This window comes from Tamandua tetradactyla, chromosome 3 (assembly GCF_023851605.1).
Source record: "Tamandua tetradactyla isolate mTamTet1 chromosome 3, mTamTet1.pri, whole genome shotgun sequence".
Taxonomy (NCBI): domain Eukaryota; kingdom Metazoa; phylum Chordata; class Mammalia; order Pilosa; family Myrmecophagidae; genus Tamandua; species Tamandua tetradactyla.
The window spans coordinates 19,236,656-19,255,968 of NC_135329.1; the positions used below are offsets into that span (position 1 = coordinate 19,236,656).

Sequence of the window (19,313 nt, forward strand, 5' to 3'; positions counted from 1 at the left end):
CTGATACATACCAGAGGAATCTGGACAGAAGATTAAAAAGTGTTTACAAATTCCTCTTGAAGGACTGGGGGGAAAAGGTGGAAATATTAAACTTCCCCACCTGACAAGACTTCATATTCTCACACTCATTGGGGACTGCAAATTTGATGACCCAGTCCCTCGACTTTGGGGCCTGCCCTCATGAAACTTATTCCTGTCAAGCAGATGCCAAGCCTGCTTAGAATTATGCCTAAAAGCCACCCCCAGAGAACCTCTTTTGTTACTCAGATGTGGCCTCTCTAAGCCAGCTCAGCAGGTGAACTCACAGCCTTCCAGCTATATGGGACATGACCCCCCGGGGCGTAAGTCTCCTTGGCAATGTGGGACCTGACTCCAGAAGGTGAGCCTGGCATCGTGGGAGTGAGGAAGGCTTAATGATCAAAATGGGAAAGAGAAATAAAACAAAATAAAGTTTCAGTGGCTGAGACAGATTTCAAATAGAGTTGAGAGGTCATTCTGGAGGCTATTCTTATGCAATATATAGATACCCCTTTTCAGTTCTTGATGTATTGGACGAGCTAGAGGGAAATATTTTAAACTGCTGAAATATAATCCAATAGCCTCGACTCTTGAAGATGACTGAATAACTATCGTGTGGTATGACTGTGGGATGGTGAAAACCTTATGACTGGCACTCCCTTTATCCAGTTTATGGATAGATGAGTAAGGGAAAAAAAAAGATGAGATATTTTGGGTATTCTATTTCACTCTTATTTTTATTTTTTTGAGAAATGAAAATATTCAAAAATCAATTGTGATGATGAATGACAGACATATGAATATACTGTGAACCACTTATATACTTTGGAAGATTATATGATATGTGAATATAAGTTATATCATATAATATAACTCAATAAAACTGCACTGAAAAACAATACTGTATGTGTCTTAATGAAAGACAGATAGATAGATAAAGAGTGTTAAAATATGGATGGAAAGGACAGCTTCAGAAGAGTGGTTTAACCCTGGGAAAGGAGAGAAGGAAATGGGATAAAAAAAGGGAGTCAAAAAAGGAGGGCTTAATTTTGCCAGGTTGTATTTCTTAATAAGAAATACATTCTTGCTGTTAACATGTATTACAGATCAGGTATAACCTTTGTTATGTAATTGCTGTTAATTACATTATTCTCTGTACTTCCTTTATGTTTAAAATTTTTATCATATGAAAAATCATTTTTAAAATGAGGAAAGGGAAAACTAAGTTTGTCCAATCTTTTCCATGCCCTTTGTTCTGAGCATCTCTTAGATAACTGTTCCTGCTCACACTCTGACAGCCCAGGTTTGATTTCTGTACAATGGATGACCCTAATCTGAATGTCATCTATTACTGCAGGCTAATGATTTTTATCAAGAAGGCTGCCAGGGTATTAGCAAAAACACATTCCAGAAGAAATGCGTATCAGTACCAATATGATAACTGCTCTGCAAGCTCCAAAAGCTTATCTGGCATTCAGTTTCAAGAGTAAGGGATGGAGAAATGTATGATAGAAATAGTACAATTCCCAAATAATAACAACAGCAACAATAATAAACAATCCTGTTAAAACATCAATCCAATCTTTTCACCCCTCCGTTCCTGACCTTCTAAAGCCCCTCGTTTCTTTCAGAGCAAACACTAAAGTCCCCTGGCCCCTTTAGCAGACTTCTGACCTCATTGCTTCCTGCTCTCCCATCCTTTGCATATTCCAGACCAGATACATAGGCCGCTGTGCTGGTCCTTGGAGAATCGAAGCATGCTCCTGCCTCAGGGCCTTTGCACTGACTGTTCCCTCTGCCTTATACTTTCTTTCCCCAGCGATCCACATAGCTAACTCCCTCTCCCCTTTCAAGTTTTTGCTCAAATAGGCTTACCAGGAATACCCTATTTAAAACTGTAGTGCCATGCTCATCCTTTGCATTCCTGTTTCCCCCTTTCCTTCTAATTTTCCCACAGTTCTTAGTTTCTGATACACTATAAAGTTTATTTTTATTGTCTGTCTTTCCCACTTGGAATATAACCTTCACCAGGATGGATATTACTGGCTATTTTTTTCAGTGACATCTAGTACAATGTGTGTGCACTCAATAAAAATGTGTCGACTGAATGAACAAATGAATAATAATGATAGAAGCTAACATATTTCGAGTACTTTATTATGAAGTAGGAATTTTGCTCATATCATCTAGGAGGCGGGTATGATTAATATCTCCACTTTTAGAAATTGTTATTTATTCAGTAAATATGGAGTAATGCCATGTGCCGAGGAACTTTTCAGGACCTGGGGATAGAGTGGTAAACCAGAGAGGCCAGAGTGAAGTTCTCATAGGGTTTGGGAAACAAGACAATAAAACACAAGTAAAGGAATAGTTTCAGAAGGAGAGACGAGCTACAGGTTATGCATTAGGGAGCGGGCGGCGGGGACGCTGTAGGGCGGAGGGTTCGGGACGTGGGTGGTCAGGGAAAGCCTCCCGTGTGAGCTGATGCCTGAAGGACAGGCAGAAGACAGCCGTGGGAGGGTCTGCTAGAAAAGCAACCGCCGAAGCTGTAAGGTGGGGACAGCTACGGTGTGTCAGGGACAGGAAGGAAGCACTCACTGCTGGGAAGCAGTGACGGAGGCAGGGGAAATGTTTTAAGCAGCAGACAGGACAGATCACACAGGTGCCTGTGAACTACAGGAGGAGATCGGGTTTTATTCTCATTGCAGCTGGATTCTGTGGAAAACGGGGGGCAGGAGGGGAAAGATGGAGTCAGTGGGGAGGGTGATACAGGAAGCCGGGTGAGAGATTAGGTGATCCCAGTTTACATTATGGTGAGGTCCAGAACTTTTTTCCTTTGAAGGATGTTGGCAACGCAAGATGCTATAGGATAGACACTGCAGTATTCTCAACAGTTCTCCTAAATGACTGTGTATAAAACTTACATATTAAATGAAATTAATTATACTTGCAAAACATTAACAATTCTGAAAAGATACTAACTACAAATTTCCTTCCTAAGGCCCTCTGCCAAAACTGTTGGGGCATCCATGTATTCTTTGGCTGCAGTGTAGGAAGCTGGGCTACAAATGCACTGGGGGGTCTTTCACAGGGAGCAGATGGAAAAGCTCCTGGGAAGGAAGCAATGCATACAACCCAGGACAAGGCCCCAGGTCCCCAACCCTTTGGGGATACAGGAAGAAGCCAAGAGATGGACAATGAATCTCTGAGGAAAAGGAGAAACTTGTTATCATTCCATAGGACTTGAGTTCTAGACAATGAATGAATCCATGCGAAAGCTAGAAATGTGCTTTGGCTCTAAGGAAAACTAACAAAAAAAAAGAACTTGAGCATCTTGTCAAGAGGATCTTGCACAAGACCTTCATAACCAGTGAGACTAAAAGCCCCATGAAAGTTGAGAACCATGACTTCTATGAAAACACAAGTCAAATTCTTGCCATCATCTACAGTTCAGAAACCATACCTTATTTCACTGAGTACAGAACCGAAACCCACAAGGCATGGCAGGATATTTAGAAGCTATATACCATTTTGCCTCATCCTGAACCCAAGTGGTAATGGGGAACTGAGACAAAGAAAGTTGAGAACCATGGCTTCTATGAAAACACAAGTCAAATTCTTGCCATCATCTACAGTTCAGAAACCATACCTTATTTCACTGAGTACAGAACTGAAACCCACAAGGCATGGCAGGATATTTAGAAGCTATATACCATTTTGCCTCATCCTGAACCCAAGTGGTAATGGGGAACTGAGACAAAGATCTGGGATCTCTGCTGCTCGGTCTTTGCAGCACCTTTGAATGCTCTTTGCCGCCACACTGAGTACTGGTGGTCCCCATGGTTTGGTTCCTGTTCCTCTTCTCTTATCCCTCTTCCTAACCCACTCCCTGGAACATCTAATCACTTCCCATACTGATGGTTCTGATCTACTAATTCTAGCATTGATCCATTTATCCAATTGCTAAATTAATGTTTTCACATGAATGCCCCAAATATATTTCAAGCTTATATCCCCAAATGAGATCACTATCCTCCATTATCTGCTCCGCTTCCCTAAATCTTCTCATCCTTCTATGTTCCTTCTCCAGCTGATAGCAGGGCTACCTTCCACCCAGTCACAAAAGCCAGAGATCCAGTGGCCTACATTTCCTTTGGCCTCCCCTCACCACCCCTAGGCTCCTTGAACTAAACCAATTGCCAAGTCCTATCAATTTGGTTTCTTATTTATCCCCAACTGCCACGACCTGCGTTCAGGCCGTCACCTAATAGTGCACGGGTTCTGTATCGTCTCCTCTCTGGTTTCACCCTGCCAGAAATTCCATCCTCAAATCCTTCTTCCGCATTGCTTACTGTCTTCCCTTTTTCTACCTGATGATTTCCATTCATTCTACAAATCCAGCTCTTCTGCAGACATCTTCTAATGTCCCCTCCTGACACTGACACAGACACATTAATTGCTGCTAGACCTTATGCATGTAAATGCATTTATCATGCATTTGTTTACAGATCCCTGCTTCCTAGAATTCCATCACTGCCTGATGACTCACTACCTGGTATCGTTTGATGGAAATAAATTATTTATTGAGGTTTTTTTTATAAAAGTAGTCAGTGCTAAGCCACAAAGTGACTGGTGGCATTGAGGCAATGGTCTTCTATGCCTCAAGAACAGAGCAGTATATAATTCTATATTCCTTGATGTAAAAGCCCTGCTCTTTTTGTGACATTAAAAGTCCTCTGCTATCAGTCTAGCCATGGTTTTGGTGCTTCTCCTCTTCCCTACAAATGTGGCTGTGCACTCCCTAGAATAGCTATCACTGCAGACTCCAGATAATGCTATGCTATTTTCTTTGAAAACACTGAGTTTTAAAGACACCCCTGACCCATGAGTTCTAGACAGAACAATCAATTTGGGATTAGCCAGCATTTTAGAACTATAAAATATTAAACCTAGAAAGGACAGAAGAAATAAAATCCCTAACTTCTTTATTTTTCATCGAAGGAAACTGAGGACCAAAGATGCTAAATGACTTGCCCAAGGCTGTACAAGAAATCTCATAAAAAAATGTCAGAAGAATTACAGTCATTTTCCCCAAATCTACATGGTTAGTTTTCCATAGAGGAGTCACTTGATGGGGCTATTCTAATTCCAGAAAACATATTACCTGGTCTACACCACAAATTGTACGTCCTTAGGGTGTTCACAGGGGAGCGCAGATGCTCCATCTGGTGACCAGGACCGACTCTGGATAATAAGGGTACTCTTCCTTATTATGTAAATGCCACAGCATTCAATACAACCCAAAGACCTCCTCCATTCCAACGTGTCTCGCTCTTCCCTTTCCTTGGGAAGTACCTAAAACTTTAATTGGAAAGTAAATACCAACTCATACAGGATCATTTGCTGGGGTGAAATGCCTCCAAACAGCTTGATATGCTCCTTCTATTTCAAACCTCATCAGCAGTAATCACAGCACTTGAAGGTTCTCTAACTAAACGACCCTGACTCCCTGAATGCACTACAAACTTGCTGCCATCAGGAATCACTTTTGTTCTCCTGTCCTCCATCCCCATGCCCAACCCTGGCACCTGGCACAGTCCAGGGTATATTCTTTTATGAATTAACTATCTTCAAATCCTCAACATCTTAAGGAGTCATACAAGGTAAAATGAATCATTGGTCCATTTTATCCAAATTTTATACATGGTCAGATTTTACTACTTGGACTTTATAGAAAGCTTAATTAAGAGAAAAGGGTAAAAGTATGAACTTTCAAGAGGTGAAAAATTAGGTGACCAAAATGGTAACTTTAAGAAGTATAATTCATGGAGTATAAGACAAAGGAAAGAAAGATGCTAAAGAAGGAAAGAAAAGCTACCACACCAATATTTCAAAACAGGGGTCCTGAGTTATATTACAAAGCGATAAGACGTGATTCATTTTCTCTTCATCACAGAAAGAAGTGAAATTTTATTATATTTCTAAAACTGAAGATAATAATTATACTGAGTACATACATGGTTGTGTTCTTTATTTATTTTGCTTATATTATGGATATAAGTGTTTGAATAAATGATAATGAATCTATTACAATGGCACATTAATAAATCATGATATCTCAGGCTCAAGAGTTATTTTTTTTACCAAAGCTGCAAGTGGATTTTTAATCCAATTACGTCCTCCTAGTTTTCAGCAAATACTTCAAACAGCTGCCTGTTAAAGTACTAGGACTTAAAATAACTCCAACTAACATTTCCAATTTCAAACTAAACAACCAGCCTTGTAATCAAGGGTGACAGCATCTTCCACCCAACAACAGAGAGGGCACAGTAGCTGATTTTCTCAAAAAGCCCGTATCAGACAGCAGAAATAGCCGCAGCTCACACAGAATTGGCCCGTATTCTCTATCTTTTGAGACTGGTATCATTCTTTCTCTAAACATCTTCAGATCTAAACAGAAATGAAAGAAGCATATGACCTGGTCATCCCTGGAGGGGGAAGGGACTCTTCTGGCAGTGAACAATTATCAAAAACCAAAGAACAGGTATTTTCAGGGAAAACCAGAACATTCTGCTGTAATACCCTGACTGAAAAAGCGGCTCTTTAGCAGAGTGTAGCGCAAATAATTTTGTCTTTTTTGGAAGAGTTTTCCACACACTGTGCCTCTGATAACTTAATTTGGGAATATGTTTATGTGTGAGATGAAACTATGTAAAAGGGAGAAGCCTTAAACATAATTCAAACAAAGGTATCCTTAGAACAAACAGGCTGTGCCAGAAAACTTTATTTTCATTTCAAAGCACCTTTTGTCATATATGCAGCAAATTAGTCCAGTTCAACGAAAGACCCTATGGAAGGCAATTGAGGCAAGAAGTAATTTCCTATTCTTGAAATCAAAGAAACTGAGAGGTCAATAAAGTGTGACCTTGCTAGTGAGAGGGGTTGGAATGAATCAAGTTTCTTAGGTCAAATACAGAAATATATTAGCTATCATCAGGAACTAATGAATCCATGTTGCAGCCTTAACTATCTACTGAAACAAGGGATCAAAACCACAGACTCTTCAAATTAAAGATCAATGCTATCATTTAATAAAGTTCTATGCTAGCATTTAATAGATACAGAAAATAAGGCTCAGACAGAGAAAATGATTTGCTCAAGACCACTCAACTAGTTAACTAGTTCTAATATCTCTGACTCTTTGACGCTAAGCCAGTGCCATCCCCACCACACCCAAACACCCATAAGTGACTCTCCATCACTGTCGCCAAGAAATTGCCATTTGATGCAAGTCATAATCAAGTGCCCTCAAGGCATGTCAACTGGAAATTCTGCTTTCCTGCCCACCCTGAGACATTTTATTTGAGGTGATAAACAGACACAGGGTGTGTGAATGCCGACCGCTTTCTACATAGGTCCCAAGAATGCAGCTCATTTGAGAAACCTCTGAAAATACTGTTTTGTGAAGTAAACCTGAAAGCCTCTTCCAAGGCAGCTCAAAAGAAAGCTTTCGTTTTCTGTGCATTGTGGTGGATTAGACAGTTTCATCTGCCATCAGACCAAGTTCCATTAAGGAAATGTTTGCACTCACCATGGAACCAGGGTGCAATGGTGTCTGCGGTTTTCTGATAGCCTGCTCGCAGCGGTAGCTGCTCCTCTTTAAACCATCGGATGATGTCCTCCTGGGCAGGGCTGGATGCTGTCCTCATAACTCCCTTCTTTCTGCTATTTGTAAAACAGTTTTTAATTAGATTTAATCAATTTGGAAATAATGCTCTCAAAAATCATATTTTTATGAGTGCACACATACACACATAAGAACACCCACACATTTGCAAACACACATCTATACAAATGGACATTTCGTGATTTAATTACCCGGGCTGAGCTAATGGGAGGTTGGACCCTTGGGCACCACCATCATCAAACAACTCAAGGGCAATAAACAGGAAGAAACATAAATCTGTTAGTTAAACTTCCAGTCCTACAGGGCTAGTCACGGGTATGAGCTACTGCTGTGTTAACACATGGATTTTAATTAATTTAAATATTAATTAGCTGCTCCATTAAACTCTCAATTAAAATCTGAGAAATAAGCATTAAGAAGTGAAATATAACCCCAGCACTATTTTCCTGGAGAGCATGTATTTGGAAACAAAATAAATCAAATATAATAGGAAAAAATTCTTTCCTATTATTTTCATTATTTGATTTTCTCATCTTTCTGTTTCCACTAACCTGCCTGACTTGCTTTCTTCTCTCTCACCCTTTGAAGAGTTGTATTTCTTCTAAAAGATAGTCTCAGAAATATAAGGTGCAAGAAAGAAGAGTGTTAGGAGATTGGTAAGAAAAAGATATAGGTAGTAGAGTAGTTCTGAAATGAGTTCAATAGCAAAACAAGTTCTGGGATGTAAATCAATTTCCATTACAAAACGTAACATTGCAATATAATATACATATTTACAAGTTCTACTCAACATCCCACAGATTTTGAGCAGAATTCAATTTAAAAACAACAAAGAATTTGGATGACTTACTGGAATTCCCCATAGTGTGTAGTAACTTGTGGCTCTTTAGGTAACATATAGTACCATGAATTACATATGGTGTATATATTCATTCTCTCCCCCACACATAAAATCCCTCATTATTGCAGAGCATTTTGGGGAAAATACCCTAAACATTCCTATTTTCCTGGGGAGCAGACATTACACACACGTGAGACCCTATGGTAAGTTTACATGCTAGCTTCCAAATCCATTTTTTTCTTTGGGAAGTGCTCGGAGATCAAGCAAAACTGCAAACACAGTAGTAGAGCTAGTCTCTGTCTTTTCCTAGGCTGGCTCCTAGCTGACTCTGTTCATTGTTTTTCAAATTCCCAAAACTAAAAAACATCCAGTCTGGCCGACTCACAAGGAGCACTTCATTAAGTGTCTTAAGCTGGAAAAATGAGTTCAATGCAACTTATAAATAAGAATTACCCTTTTAAAAGCCACCTTCACTGCTGTCAATCATACAGTGCCCTCTAAAAATATTGTGGGACAGAGACATACCACAAGTTGTATTTCCATAATACTCTTGGAAGAAGCTAGAGAATAGGAGTGAGTTGCCAGAAAACAGCTGTGCTGAGGATCTGTGACTAAGGTGTCTACAGACCAGACCAGCATCTATGCTGGAGAAATGTTCAAAAGACTCACGCACCTCTCTGTGACCTGGTCACAAAACTGTACAGACCATCCATTGCCTGATTACCTTTCTTACTGTGTGGTCCATAAGAAAAAAATCACTGCCCAAACATTCTTACATTATAGAATATGGTCACTTAGTGCTGGCCCTAAGTTCCAAAATGAAACCTTTCAACTGAAGAAGGAGAAATTATTACAGCAAACAAAAAGTTACACCTTCACTTTCCCTCTTAGGTCATAATTCCTGTTATCAAAAAAAAAAAAAAAAAACCTGGAAGATAATTACCGACTCCAAGTCAAGGGAGATTTTTTGCTTTTCATTTCTCCAGACTCAACAGAGAAGTATTTTTAGGAGTTTTTATTTCAGAAGTTAAGGATTTAGACCATTCTGCTTCATTCAATCAATATTTGATTCTAAATTTTTCTAAATAGATCTTTGTATTTTAAATATGAAAATATGACATAATACAAATAACCAGGAAGACTACAATTTTACAATCAGTAAAAATAAGGGATAGGGGTTTCTGCTGTGCTATCACCATACTTTTCTGTAGGGATTTGCTAAAACAAATCATTCTTGTTAATTTCCCCAATAGCCTAGGAGTCAAAGGAATTATTGTCACCAAATAAACAGTGCATTCAAAAAAGGAACATTTCCATATTCTCAAATGATTAACTTGGCTATGTATCCCAGAATGAGAATTACCATTAACCCTTCAATCTCATAGCAATGAGAATGTAGCTCCTATTGATCACAAAAAACAGGAAAGTCAGCAAGCCCTTGAGTTCCTCCTTTGATAGTCTTTAACTACCACGTGATCTTTGGTATTGCTGAAAACCAAGGGTTTCTTTCTGTCCCCTCAGCAGCTCACCTGTGACACCATTGGGTGCAGTGTGGCACAGGGAGTTGTTAATAATCAGTGAACCGGCTCAGAAGGAGGGAGGGAGCTCAAAGGAGACACAGCACTGTCATCTTAACTATTACACCTGTGGATATTTCAATGATTAAAAGGGAATGAATTCCAGACCAAGAATCTCAGGAAGGTGGTGGTCAAGGTGGGGCTGAATTTAAATACACAGGCACCAGCTGGCTTCCCTTCCCCACGGCCAGTCATGCAGTGTGTCCTTAATCAACCCATCTCAACAGGTATCCTAAAGTCATCTGTGTGGCTCCTCACCTAAGAGGATTTCCAGAGCATCCCACAGAGGTTAGGAAGTAAGGCTTGGGTGGAAGGGGGGGTCTCTTTGGTTTCTGCACAGCACCTGAGGGGCTCTGCAGCCCCTCACTGCTTCTTCCTCTCTGGGCCCCCAGGGATAACCTCTTGTAGTCTTCCCGAGCTTGCTTAGCCAAGGAGCGTCTCTTCTCATCAGCTGCTTTGGATTTTCGCACTAGAAAAACAAGGGGGATAAGAGGCTTCAATCCACAGAGATGGTTAGAAGAATCAGAACTGCACGATAGTGAACAAAGCAGGCTCTCAGCTGATTTAGTCATCTGCTTATTATGAACAATCACTGTCAATACCTATTGTTCAGATAGTTAAGGCAGCAGATTCACAACTGCTCAGCTTTCACTGCAGAATTCCTCTTTATATGGGAGAATGGGGTGGGGGGTTCTGAGAGGGAGAAGTAGGAGGAAGAAGGGATGACAGAAGTGGAGAACTGTGTGCAAGAATTGTTTGCAGTTGGCAAGACCGTATGAGTCACAGCCTGAGGGGGAGGATTCAAGTTGACAGGGGCATTTAAGTAAGAGGTAACAGTTACATCCCTCACACACTGGTATTCAGGATGTAATGTACCCTGAGTCACTAGCAAACACCAGGCAATCCGGTGGCACGTGGCTATGAACTGGGTGAAAGAGCAGCCAGCTCACCTGAGATTAGACTCGGGAACCTAGCAGGAGCTGAACCAAATGTGAATTAGTCTGCCAGAAAAAAAAAATAATAATAATCCTTAGCCACAGACAATTGTAAACTATGCTAAAATGCTGGTACATATTTAATATTGCTTTGTAAAATAGAGATTTTGTTTTTGTTTTTGTTAGCAAGATAGTGTTAAAGGACTCCATTGCAGTATATAAAACAGTAATGTAAAATGATTTTTATTAAGTATATTAACTGAAGGCATTACTGGTAAAATCCAAACAGGCGCCAAATAATATTCCATTATACTAGGATTTCACAGTGCAGAACAGGAAGCCTACTGATAGGATATTGCAAATATTTTCATTTCATAAAAATTGTCATTTTAATGGCATTTTTGTAATGGGATTGCAACTAATTTAGGATCCTCAACATCCTGCAAATATTGCCACTTACGTTCCCTTGTTCAAACTGTGGCAAGAGATCTGACGAGAAAGGCTTCAGTGTCCTGAGTTAGAAGGAAACTCTAATCCTATTTCAAACATGAATTTTTTTTAGCATTCTTGAGCATTCCCTGCTTTGCCTTCATTTGCATTGATTTCTTCTTCTATGAGGTTTATTTCTGGCAGCACTAATTCAAAAGTGAGTCAGGGATTGTTGGTGGGAATGTAAAATGGTGCAGCTGCTATGGAAGACAGTTTGGCGGTCTCTCAAAAAGCTAAGGATAGAATTACCATATAACCTGGCAAGCCCACTTGGAGGTATATACCCAAAGGAATTTAAAACAGGGACCTAAACAGGTATTTGCATACCAATATTCACAGTGGCATTAACCACAATTCAAAAGATGGAAGCAACTCAAATGTCCATGAACTGCTGAATGGATAAATAAAATGTGCTAGATACATTAATAGAATATTATTCAGCCATAAAAAGGAATGAAGCACTGGGCAGGCTACGGTAGCTCAGAAGGCAGAGTTCTCTCCTGCTCTGCAGGAGACCCAGGTTCAATTCCCAGTGCCTGCCCATGCAAAAAAAAAAATAAAGGAATGAAGCGCTGATATATGCTTTAAAATGGATGAACACTGAAGACATCATGTTGAGTGAAATAAGTCAGATACAAAAGGACAAATATTACATGATTTCACTGTTATGAAATAATTAGAATAAGCAAATTCACTGAGTCAGAATGGGAAGTTAATGTTTAATGGATATAGAGCTTCCGTTTGGGATGATCAATGGTAACAGATGGCAGTGATGGTAGCAAAAACCAGTGAATGTAATGCACATCATTGAATTACATATTTGAATGTGGTTAAAAGAAAAAAATGTTAGGTTGTATTTATGTTACTAAAATAAAAATTAAAAACAAAAGCAAAAACAAAAACATAGGACTGTACCACACAGCAAACCCTAAAGTAAACTGCGGACTATGGTTAGTGGTATAATTATATTAATATTGTTTCATCAATTGTAACAAAGTTACCAAACTAGGTACAGTGATAATAATAGGGAAAACTGTGTATGTGAGAAGGGGGCATGTGGTAACTTTTCTTTCTTCATGATTTTTCTGTAAACCTACAACTTCTCCAATAAAAATAAATTTAAAATAAAAGATTCAGGGGTTTGAGTTACAGGATCAGTACAGATGTTAATTTCCAACTGGTTACTACTGTGTATTTCTGCTTGCAAAGTTACAATGTAACTTTTTCTAGCTTTCTTGAGCATTCCCTGCTTTGCCTTCATTTACATTGATTTCTTCTGTTGAAAATTTAAAAAACATGGAACAACAAAGAAGAAAAGTTTAAATAAACAGTCTCTAATCCTACCTCTCCCAGAAAACTAACGTTAAGATGTTATATAGTCTTCCAGTCTTTTTCCTTCATATACTTTTTTTTTTTTTTTTTACATGGGCAGGATCTGGGAACTGAACGCGGGTCTCCAGCGTGGAAGGCAAGAACTCTGCCACTGAGCCACTGTGGCCTGTCCTCACCCCATATACCTTTTAAACATCTTAAAATAGGGATATTTTTCACATTATTTGGCAATGTTTTCTTTTCTCTGTGCTAAGACGATATCGTACATGGATGTTATCAACATGGTAACTTAAGACAAACCTTGGAAAAGTCTCCTCTGTGAATCAACAAATAGAAGGACAAATCCCACTTGATTAGAATCCTGGAGGATGACAGAGACTGAGAAAGGACTCCAAAGACATTAATTCGCAGAAACAAAAATAATGTCCAAGATCAGGTGGGAGGCTTCCCTCCCCTCAGGCCAGCCACGCAGCTTGGGAGTGGTGCCATGAGCACTGCCCGGTCCCCACTGCCGCAGTCGCAGACCTGAGAGCCGCTCACAGCAGCGAGTTAGGATCCCCCATGTGGCAGGGCACAGGAGCCCAATCCACAGAGACCCATGGCAGAGCACAGGACGCTACATACACAAGGGACCCCAGGGGGGGAAAGAGAGACTATTGTCGAGAGGTGTGCACTCCCGGGCCGGCCTTGTTTGCTGGACACCTGAACGCAAGAGGAACCTTTCTGGATTGAAGTCCATCTGGTCCGCCAGGCGAGACACCCCAACAGGGAAGAAACCGGAGGCAGAACAGCTTCACAGAAAGGAAAAAAAGGGGGGGAGGTGGAGAGAAACTGAATAGGTCAGGTCACAGAACTGTAAAGTGTAAGAAAGCATAGGAGCTGAGGAGAAAGTTCCGTACAAAAACAAACAGAACATATCAAGATTCCCACAGAGGAAAGGAAGCTTTCTTCTGGAGGTGAAACAATGGCACAAGTACAATCTTAAAAACCGAATCGTACTGCATACCCAGGGCAAGAATCCCATAAAGAAGAGCTAAGAAAGTCAGAACACTTAAACCTGGGCTACTCTAAAAGTCCAGAAGAAGTTGGACCAAGTGTCAAGGAAGAGGCTTAACACAAAGCCAGTCTATAATAAAACCCTAATCAAGGAGAAACAGGCCTTCAGAGTTAACACAGAAGACAATCAGATGCCCAGTCATCAGCAAAAACTGAAGGGACTTCCACGGATTGAATGGAAAAGGCAGGAGGGAGTGGCTTAGAGTACTTGGAAAAAATGAAGCTCTTCAGTAAGGGTAACTAAAAGGGTAAAATGCAAAGCCGAACAGTACTGTATCCTCAATATACAACTCTACTCTTTAATTTCTGTAAGCGTCAGAAGACAACTGAACAAGAAAAAGGCATATTTTCTGATAATGGACATGTGAAATAGAAAGAGGTACTGTGGGACAAGAACAATATAAAAACAGAGGGATATAAGAGCAGAGAAGGTGTATGCTATTGAAGCTGAGCTGGTACCTCTTCAAATTATAGGCCATAGATGAAGGTTGTATGAAACAAATCCCAGGGTAACCACAAAGAAAATATTTTTAAAATATACAGAAACAGTAATGAGAAAGGGATCAGTCAGATAAATCAGAAAAAAAAATCAACCATATAGAAAAGGAGGGTGCAATAAAGAAAAAAAAAAGATATGACATTTAAAAACCAAAGGGCAAAATGGCTGACATACTGCCTTAAAGGTAATAATACTAAATGTTAATGGATTAAACTCCCCAATCAAAAGACACAGATTGGCAGAATGGAGAAAAAAAAAACAAACAGCATGAGCCACCTATATGTTGTTGTCAAAAAACTCACCTAAGACCCAAAGACACAAAAAGTTTGAAAGTGAAAGAAAGGAAAAAAGACACTCTAGACAAATAACAACCAAAAAACAAAATTGACAAAGTCAAAAGCTGTTACAAGAGATAAAGAAGGACACTATATACTAATAAAAAGGGGAGTCCACCAAGAAGAAATAACAATTAAGTATTTATGCCTCTAATCACGGTGCCCCAAAATACCTGAGGCAAACGCTGGCAAAACTGAAGGGAAAAAAGATACCGCCACAATGGTAGTTGGAGACTTCAAAACAGCAGCCTCATCAATATACAGAACATCTACACAGAAGATCTATAATGAAACAAAGAACTTGAATAATATGATAAATGAACTAGACCTAACAGACAAATACAGAACACTGCACCCCTAAACAAAAGGATATACATTCTTTCCAAGTGCACATGGATCATTCTTCAGGAGAGACCACATACTGAGTCACAAAACAGGTCTCGATAAATTTACATATATTGACATTATACAAAGTATTTTCTCTAACTGTAATGGAATGAAGGTGGACATCAATAATAAGAAGAGAACTGGAAAACCCAAAAATATATGTAAGTTAAATAACACACTCTTAAAAAATCAGTGGGTCAAAGAAGAGATCACAAAGGAAATCAGTAAACATTTTGTGATGAATTAAAAAAGACAGCACAATGTATTCAAAATTTGAGGAATATAGCATAGGTAGTGCTGAGAGAAAAGGCATAGCCCTACATACTTACATTATAAAGTAAGAAAGAGCTACAGCCAAAGACTTAACTGCACACCTAGAGGAACAAGAAAAAGTATAGCAAACTAAAACCAAAACAAGCAGAAGGAAGGGAATAGCAAAAACTAGGGCAGAAATAAATGAAATTTGGAATAAAAAAACAATAGAGACAGCATTAACAAAACCAAAAGTTTATACTTTGAAAAGATCGATAAAACTGACAAACCCCTAGCTAGACTGAGAAGGAAAAAAAGGCGAGAAGACACAAAATCAGAAATGAGAGGGGTGACATTACTACTGACCCCACAAAAGTAAAAAGGATCATAAGAGGATACTATGAACAACTCTATGCCAACAAAATTAGACAAGCTAGATGAAATGGGCAAATTCCTAGAAACACACAGACAAGCTTTCCTGACTCCAGAAGAAAAAGAGTATCTCAACAGACCAATTACAAGTAAAGAGACTGAATCAGTCAGCAAAAACCTGCCAACAAAGAAAAGCTGAGGACCAGATGGCTTTACAGGGGAACTTTGCCAATCATTCTAAGAAGAATTAATACCAAGCCTGCTCAAACTCTTCCCAAAAATTGAACAGGAGGGAACACTACCTATTCTATGAGGCCAATAATACCCTCATACCAAAGCTAAATACAGTACAAGAAAAGAAAATGACAAGCCGTTTCTCTTATGAATATAGATGCAAAAGCCCTTAACAAAATACTTGTAAACTGAATCCAACATCACATTTAAAAAGTTATACAGCACAATTAAGTGGGATTTATGCCAGGAATATAAGGGTGGCTCAACATAAGAAAATCAATTAATGTAATGCACCACATTAACAAAATGAAGGGAAAAAGACATATGATCATCTCAACTGACACGCATTTGACAAATCCTGTATCCTTTCTTAATGAAAACACTTAGAAATTCTGAATGGAAGGAAAATTCCTCAACATGATAAACTGCAATTATGAAATCCCACAGCTAACATTAAAACTTTCCTTCTAAGAAACAAGACAAAGATGCTTACTGTCCCCACTGTTATTCAACTTTGTGCTGTAAGATCGAGCTAGAGTAGTTAGGCAAGAAAAAGAAATAAAAGGCACCCATATTGGAAAGGAAGAAGTAAAACTTTCAGTATTTGCAGATGACATGATCCTATATATAGAAAGTTCCAAGAAATATATAACAAACCTACTAAAGCTTATAAACGAGTTCAGCATATTGGTGGGATATGATATCAACATGCAAAAAGAACAAGTGCTTCTGTATATTAGAGTGAGAAATCTGAGGAGGAAATCAAGAAAACAATTCCATTTACAATAGCAACTAAAAGAATAAAAAAATCTAAAAATAAATTTAACTAAGGAGGTAAAGGAATGTATATACAGAAAACAACAAATCTTTGCTAAAAGAAATCAAAGAAGATTGAAATAAATTGGCAGATATCTGACGCTCATAGATTACAAGACTAAATATTGTTAAGATGTCAATTCTACCCAAAATTATTTACAGATTCAATGTAATCAATGGAAATTCTAATAGCCTACTTTGCAGAAATGGTACCAATTATTAAATTTATTTGGAAGGATAAGGGCCCTGGATAACTAAAAACATCTTGAAAAAGAAGACACACATTTCCTGACTTTAAATCTTATTATAAAGATTTGACCACAAAGCATGGAATTGGCACAAGGACAGACATAAAGACCAATGGAATCAAACTGACAGTTCAGAAATCAACCTTCACATTTATGGCTAATTGATATTTGATAAGGATACCAAGTCTACTCAACTGGGAAAGAATAGTCTCTTCAACAAATGGTGCTGGGAAAACTAGATGCCCACATGCAAAAGAATGAACGTGGACTGCTACCTCATACCATACACAAATATCAACTCAAAATAGAGCAAAGACCTAAACAAAAGAGCCAGAACTATAAAATTCCTAGAAGCAAATGTAGGGAAGCATCTTCAGGACCTAATGTTAGGCAATGGTTTCTTAGATTTTACCAATCAAAAGAAAAAACAGATAAATGGGACCTCATCAAAATGAAAAGCTTTTATACCTCAAAGGACTTTATCATGAAAGTAAAACAACCCACCCAATGAGAGAAAATATTTGGAAACCACAATATATATCCAGAATATAAAGAGAAATCCTGCAGCTCCACAATAAAAAGACAACCCAATTAAAAGATGGGACAAAACATTTTAATGTATTTTTCTCCAAAGAGGATTTACAAATGCTTAAAAAAAAAACCCGAAAAAATGCTCAGCATCATTAGCTATTAGGGAAATGCAAATCAAAACCACAAGGTACTATTTCACATCCACTAGAATGGCTACTATGAGAAAAAAGAAAATTACAAGTGTTGGAGAAGACGTGGACAAATAAGAACAGTCATTTATTGCTGGTGGGAATGTAAAATGTTGCAGCCTTTGTGGAAGACATTTGGTAGTTCCTCAGAAAAATAAGTATAAAATTACCATATGATCCTGCAATCCCTCTACTAGGGAGATTCCTAAAAGAACTGGAAGCAGGGACTTACACAGTTAAATGCACAGTGATGTTCACAGTGGAATTATTCACAATTTCCAAAAGATGGAAGCAACCCAAGTGTGCATCAACCAATGAATAGATAAACAAAATGTGGTATATGCATACAGTGAAATTGTTATTCAGCATTAAAAAGGAATGAAGTTTTGGCTCATGTGACAACATGGATGAACCTCGAAGACACTGTATTGAATAAAATAAGTCATGCACAACAGGACAAATATGGTATGATTTCTCTGATATGACATAATTAGAATAAACAAACTCACAGAATAAGAATCTAGACTATAGGTTCCCAGGGCCTGGATTGGAGGTAGGGAATGAGGGATTAATGCTTAATTTGTACAACATTTCTATTTGGGTTGATTATAAAGTTTTTTTTTGCAAATGATGGCAGTGACAGTAGCACAGCATGGTAAGCATTATCAACAGCACTGAATTATATATGTGAATATGGTTAAAAAAAATTTAGGTCATATATATGTCACTAGAAAAAAATTTAAAAACATGGGACTATACAACACAGTGAAACATATTGTAAATGATGGACTATAGTTAATAGTACAACTATAAAAATATTCTTTCATAAATTGTAACAAATGTACCACACCAATGCAAGGTGTTAATAATAGGGTGGTATATTGAGAAAAAAAATACACCTTAATGTAAACTATAGACTGTAGCTAATAGTACAATTATAATGGTCTTTCGTCAACTGTAACAGAGGTAATGTGCTAATGCAAAGTGTTAATGATAAGGGGGTGGTGTTTATAAGAATGCATTTTTTACATGATTTTTCTGTAAACCTTCAACTTCTGTAACTAAAAAATTAAATTTAAAAAGCAATGGAATGAAGACTTATATACCATGACCAAGAAGAATTCATCCCAGGTATGCAAGGATGGTTCAACATAAGAAAATCAATTAATGTAATATACCATATCAACAAATCAAAGCAGAAAAACCACATGATCATCTCGATTGATGCAGAAAAGGCATTTGACAAAATTCACCATCCTTTCCTGTTGAAAACACTTCAAAGGACAGGAATAGAAGGGAACTCCCTCAACATGATAAAGGGAATATATGAAAAACCCACAGCTAACATCATCCTCAATGGGGAAAAACTAAAAACTTTTACCCGTGAGATCAGGAATAAGACAAGGATGTCCACTATCACCACTGTTATTCAATATTGTGTTGGAAGTTCTAGCCAGAGCAATTAGACAAGAAAAAGAAATAGAAGGCATCAAAATTGGAAAGGAAGAAGTAAAAC

The 19,313-nt window shown here is 38.4% G+C and overlaps 1 protein-coding gene across 7 annotated transcripts in view; it reads right to left on the reverse strand.

Moving 5' to 3' along the window:
* Nucleotides 1-19,313, reverse strand: part of SH2D4A (SH2 domain containing 4A) — an 84,022-nt gene that overhangs the window by 21,731 nt on the left and 42,978 nt on the right. For 6 of the 7 annotated variants that reach the window (XM_077152664.1, XM_077152660.1, XM_077152659.1 and 3 more), the window contains 2 exons: nucleotides 10,382-10,592; nucleotides 7,610-7,743 (listed from right to left, as the gene is read on the reverse strand). In XM_077152664.1, coding sequence (XP_077008779.1) covers nucleotides 7,610-7,743; nucleotides 10,382-10,592 — 345 coding nt within the window. The remainder of the gene's footprint in view (nucleotides 1-7,609; nucleotides 7,744-10,381; nucleotides 10,593-19,313) is intronic. The other variant, XM_077152662.1, reaches the window with a different exon arrangement.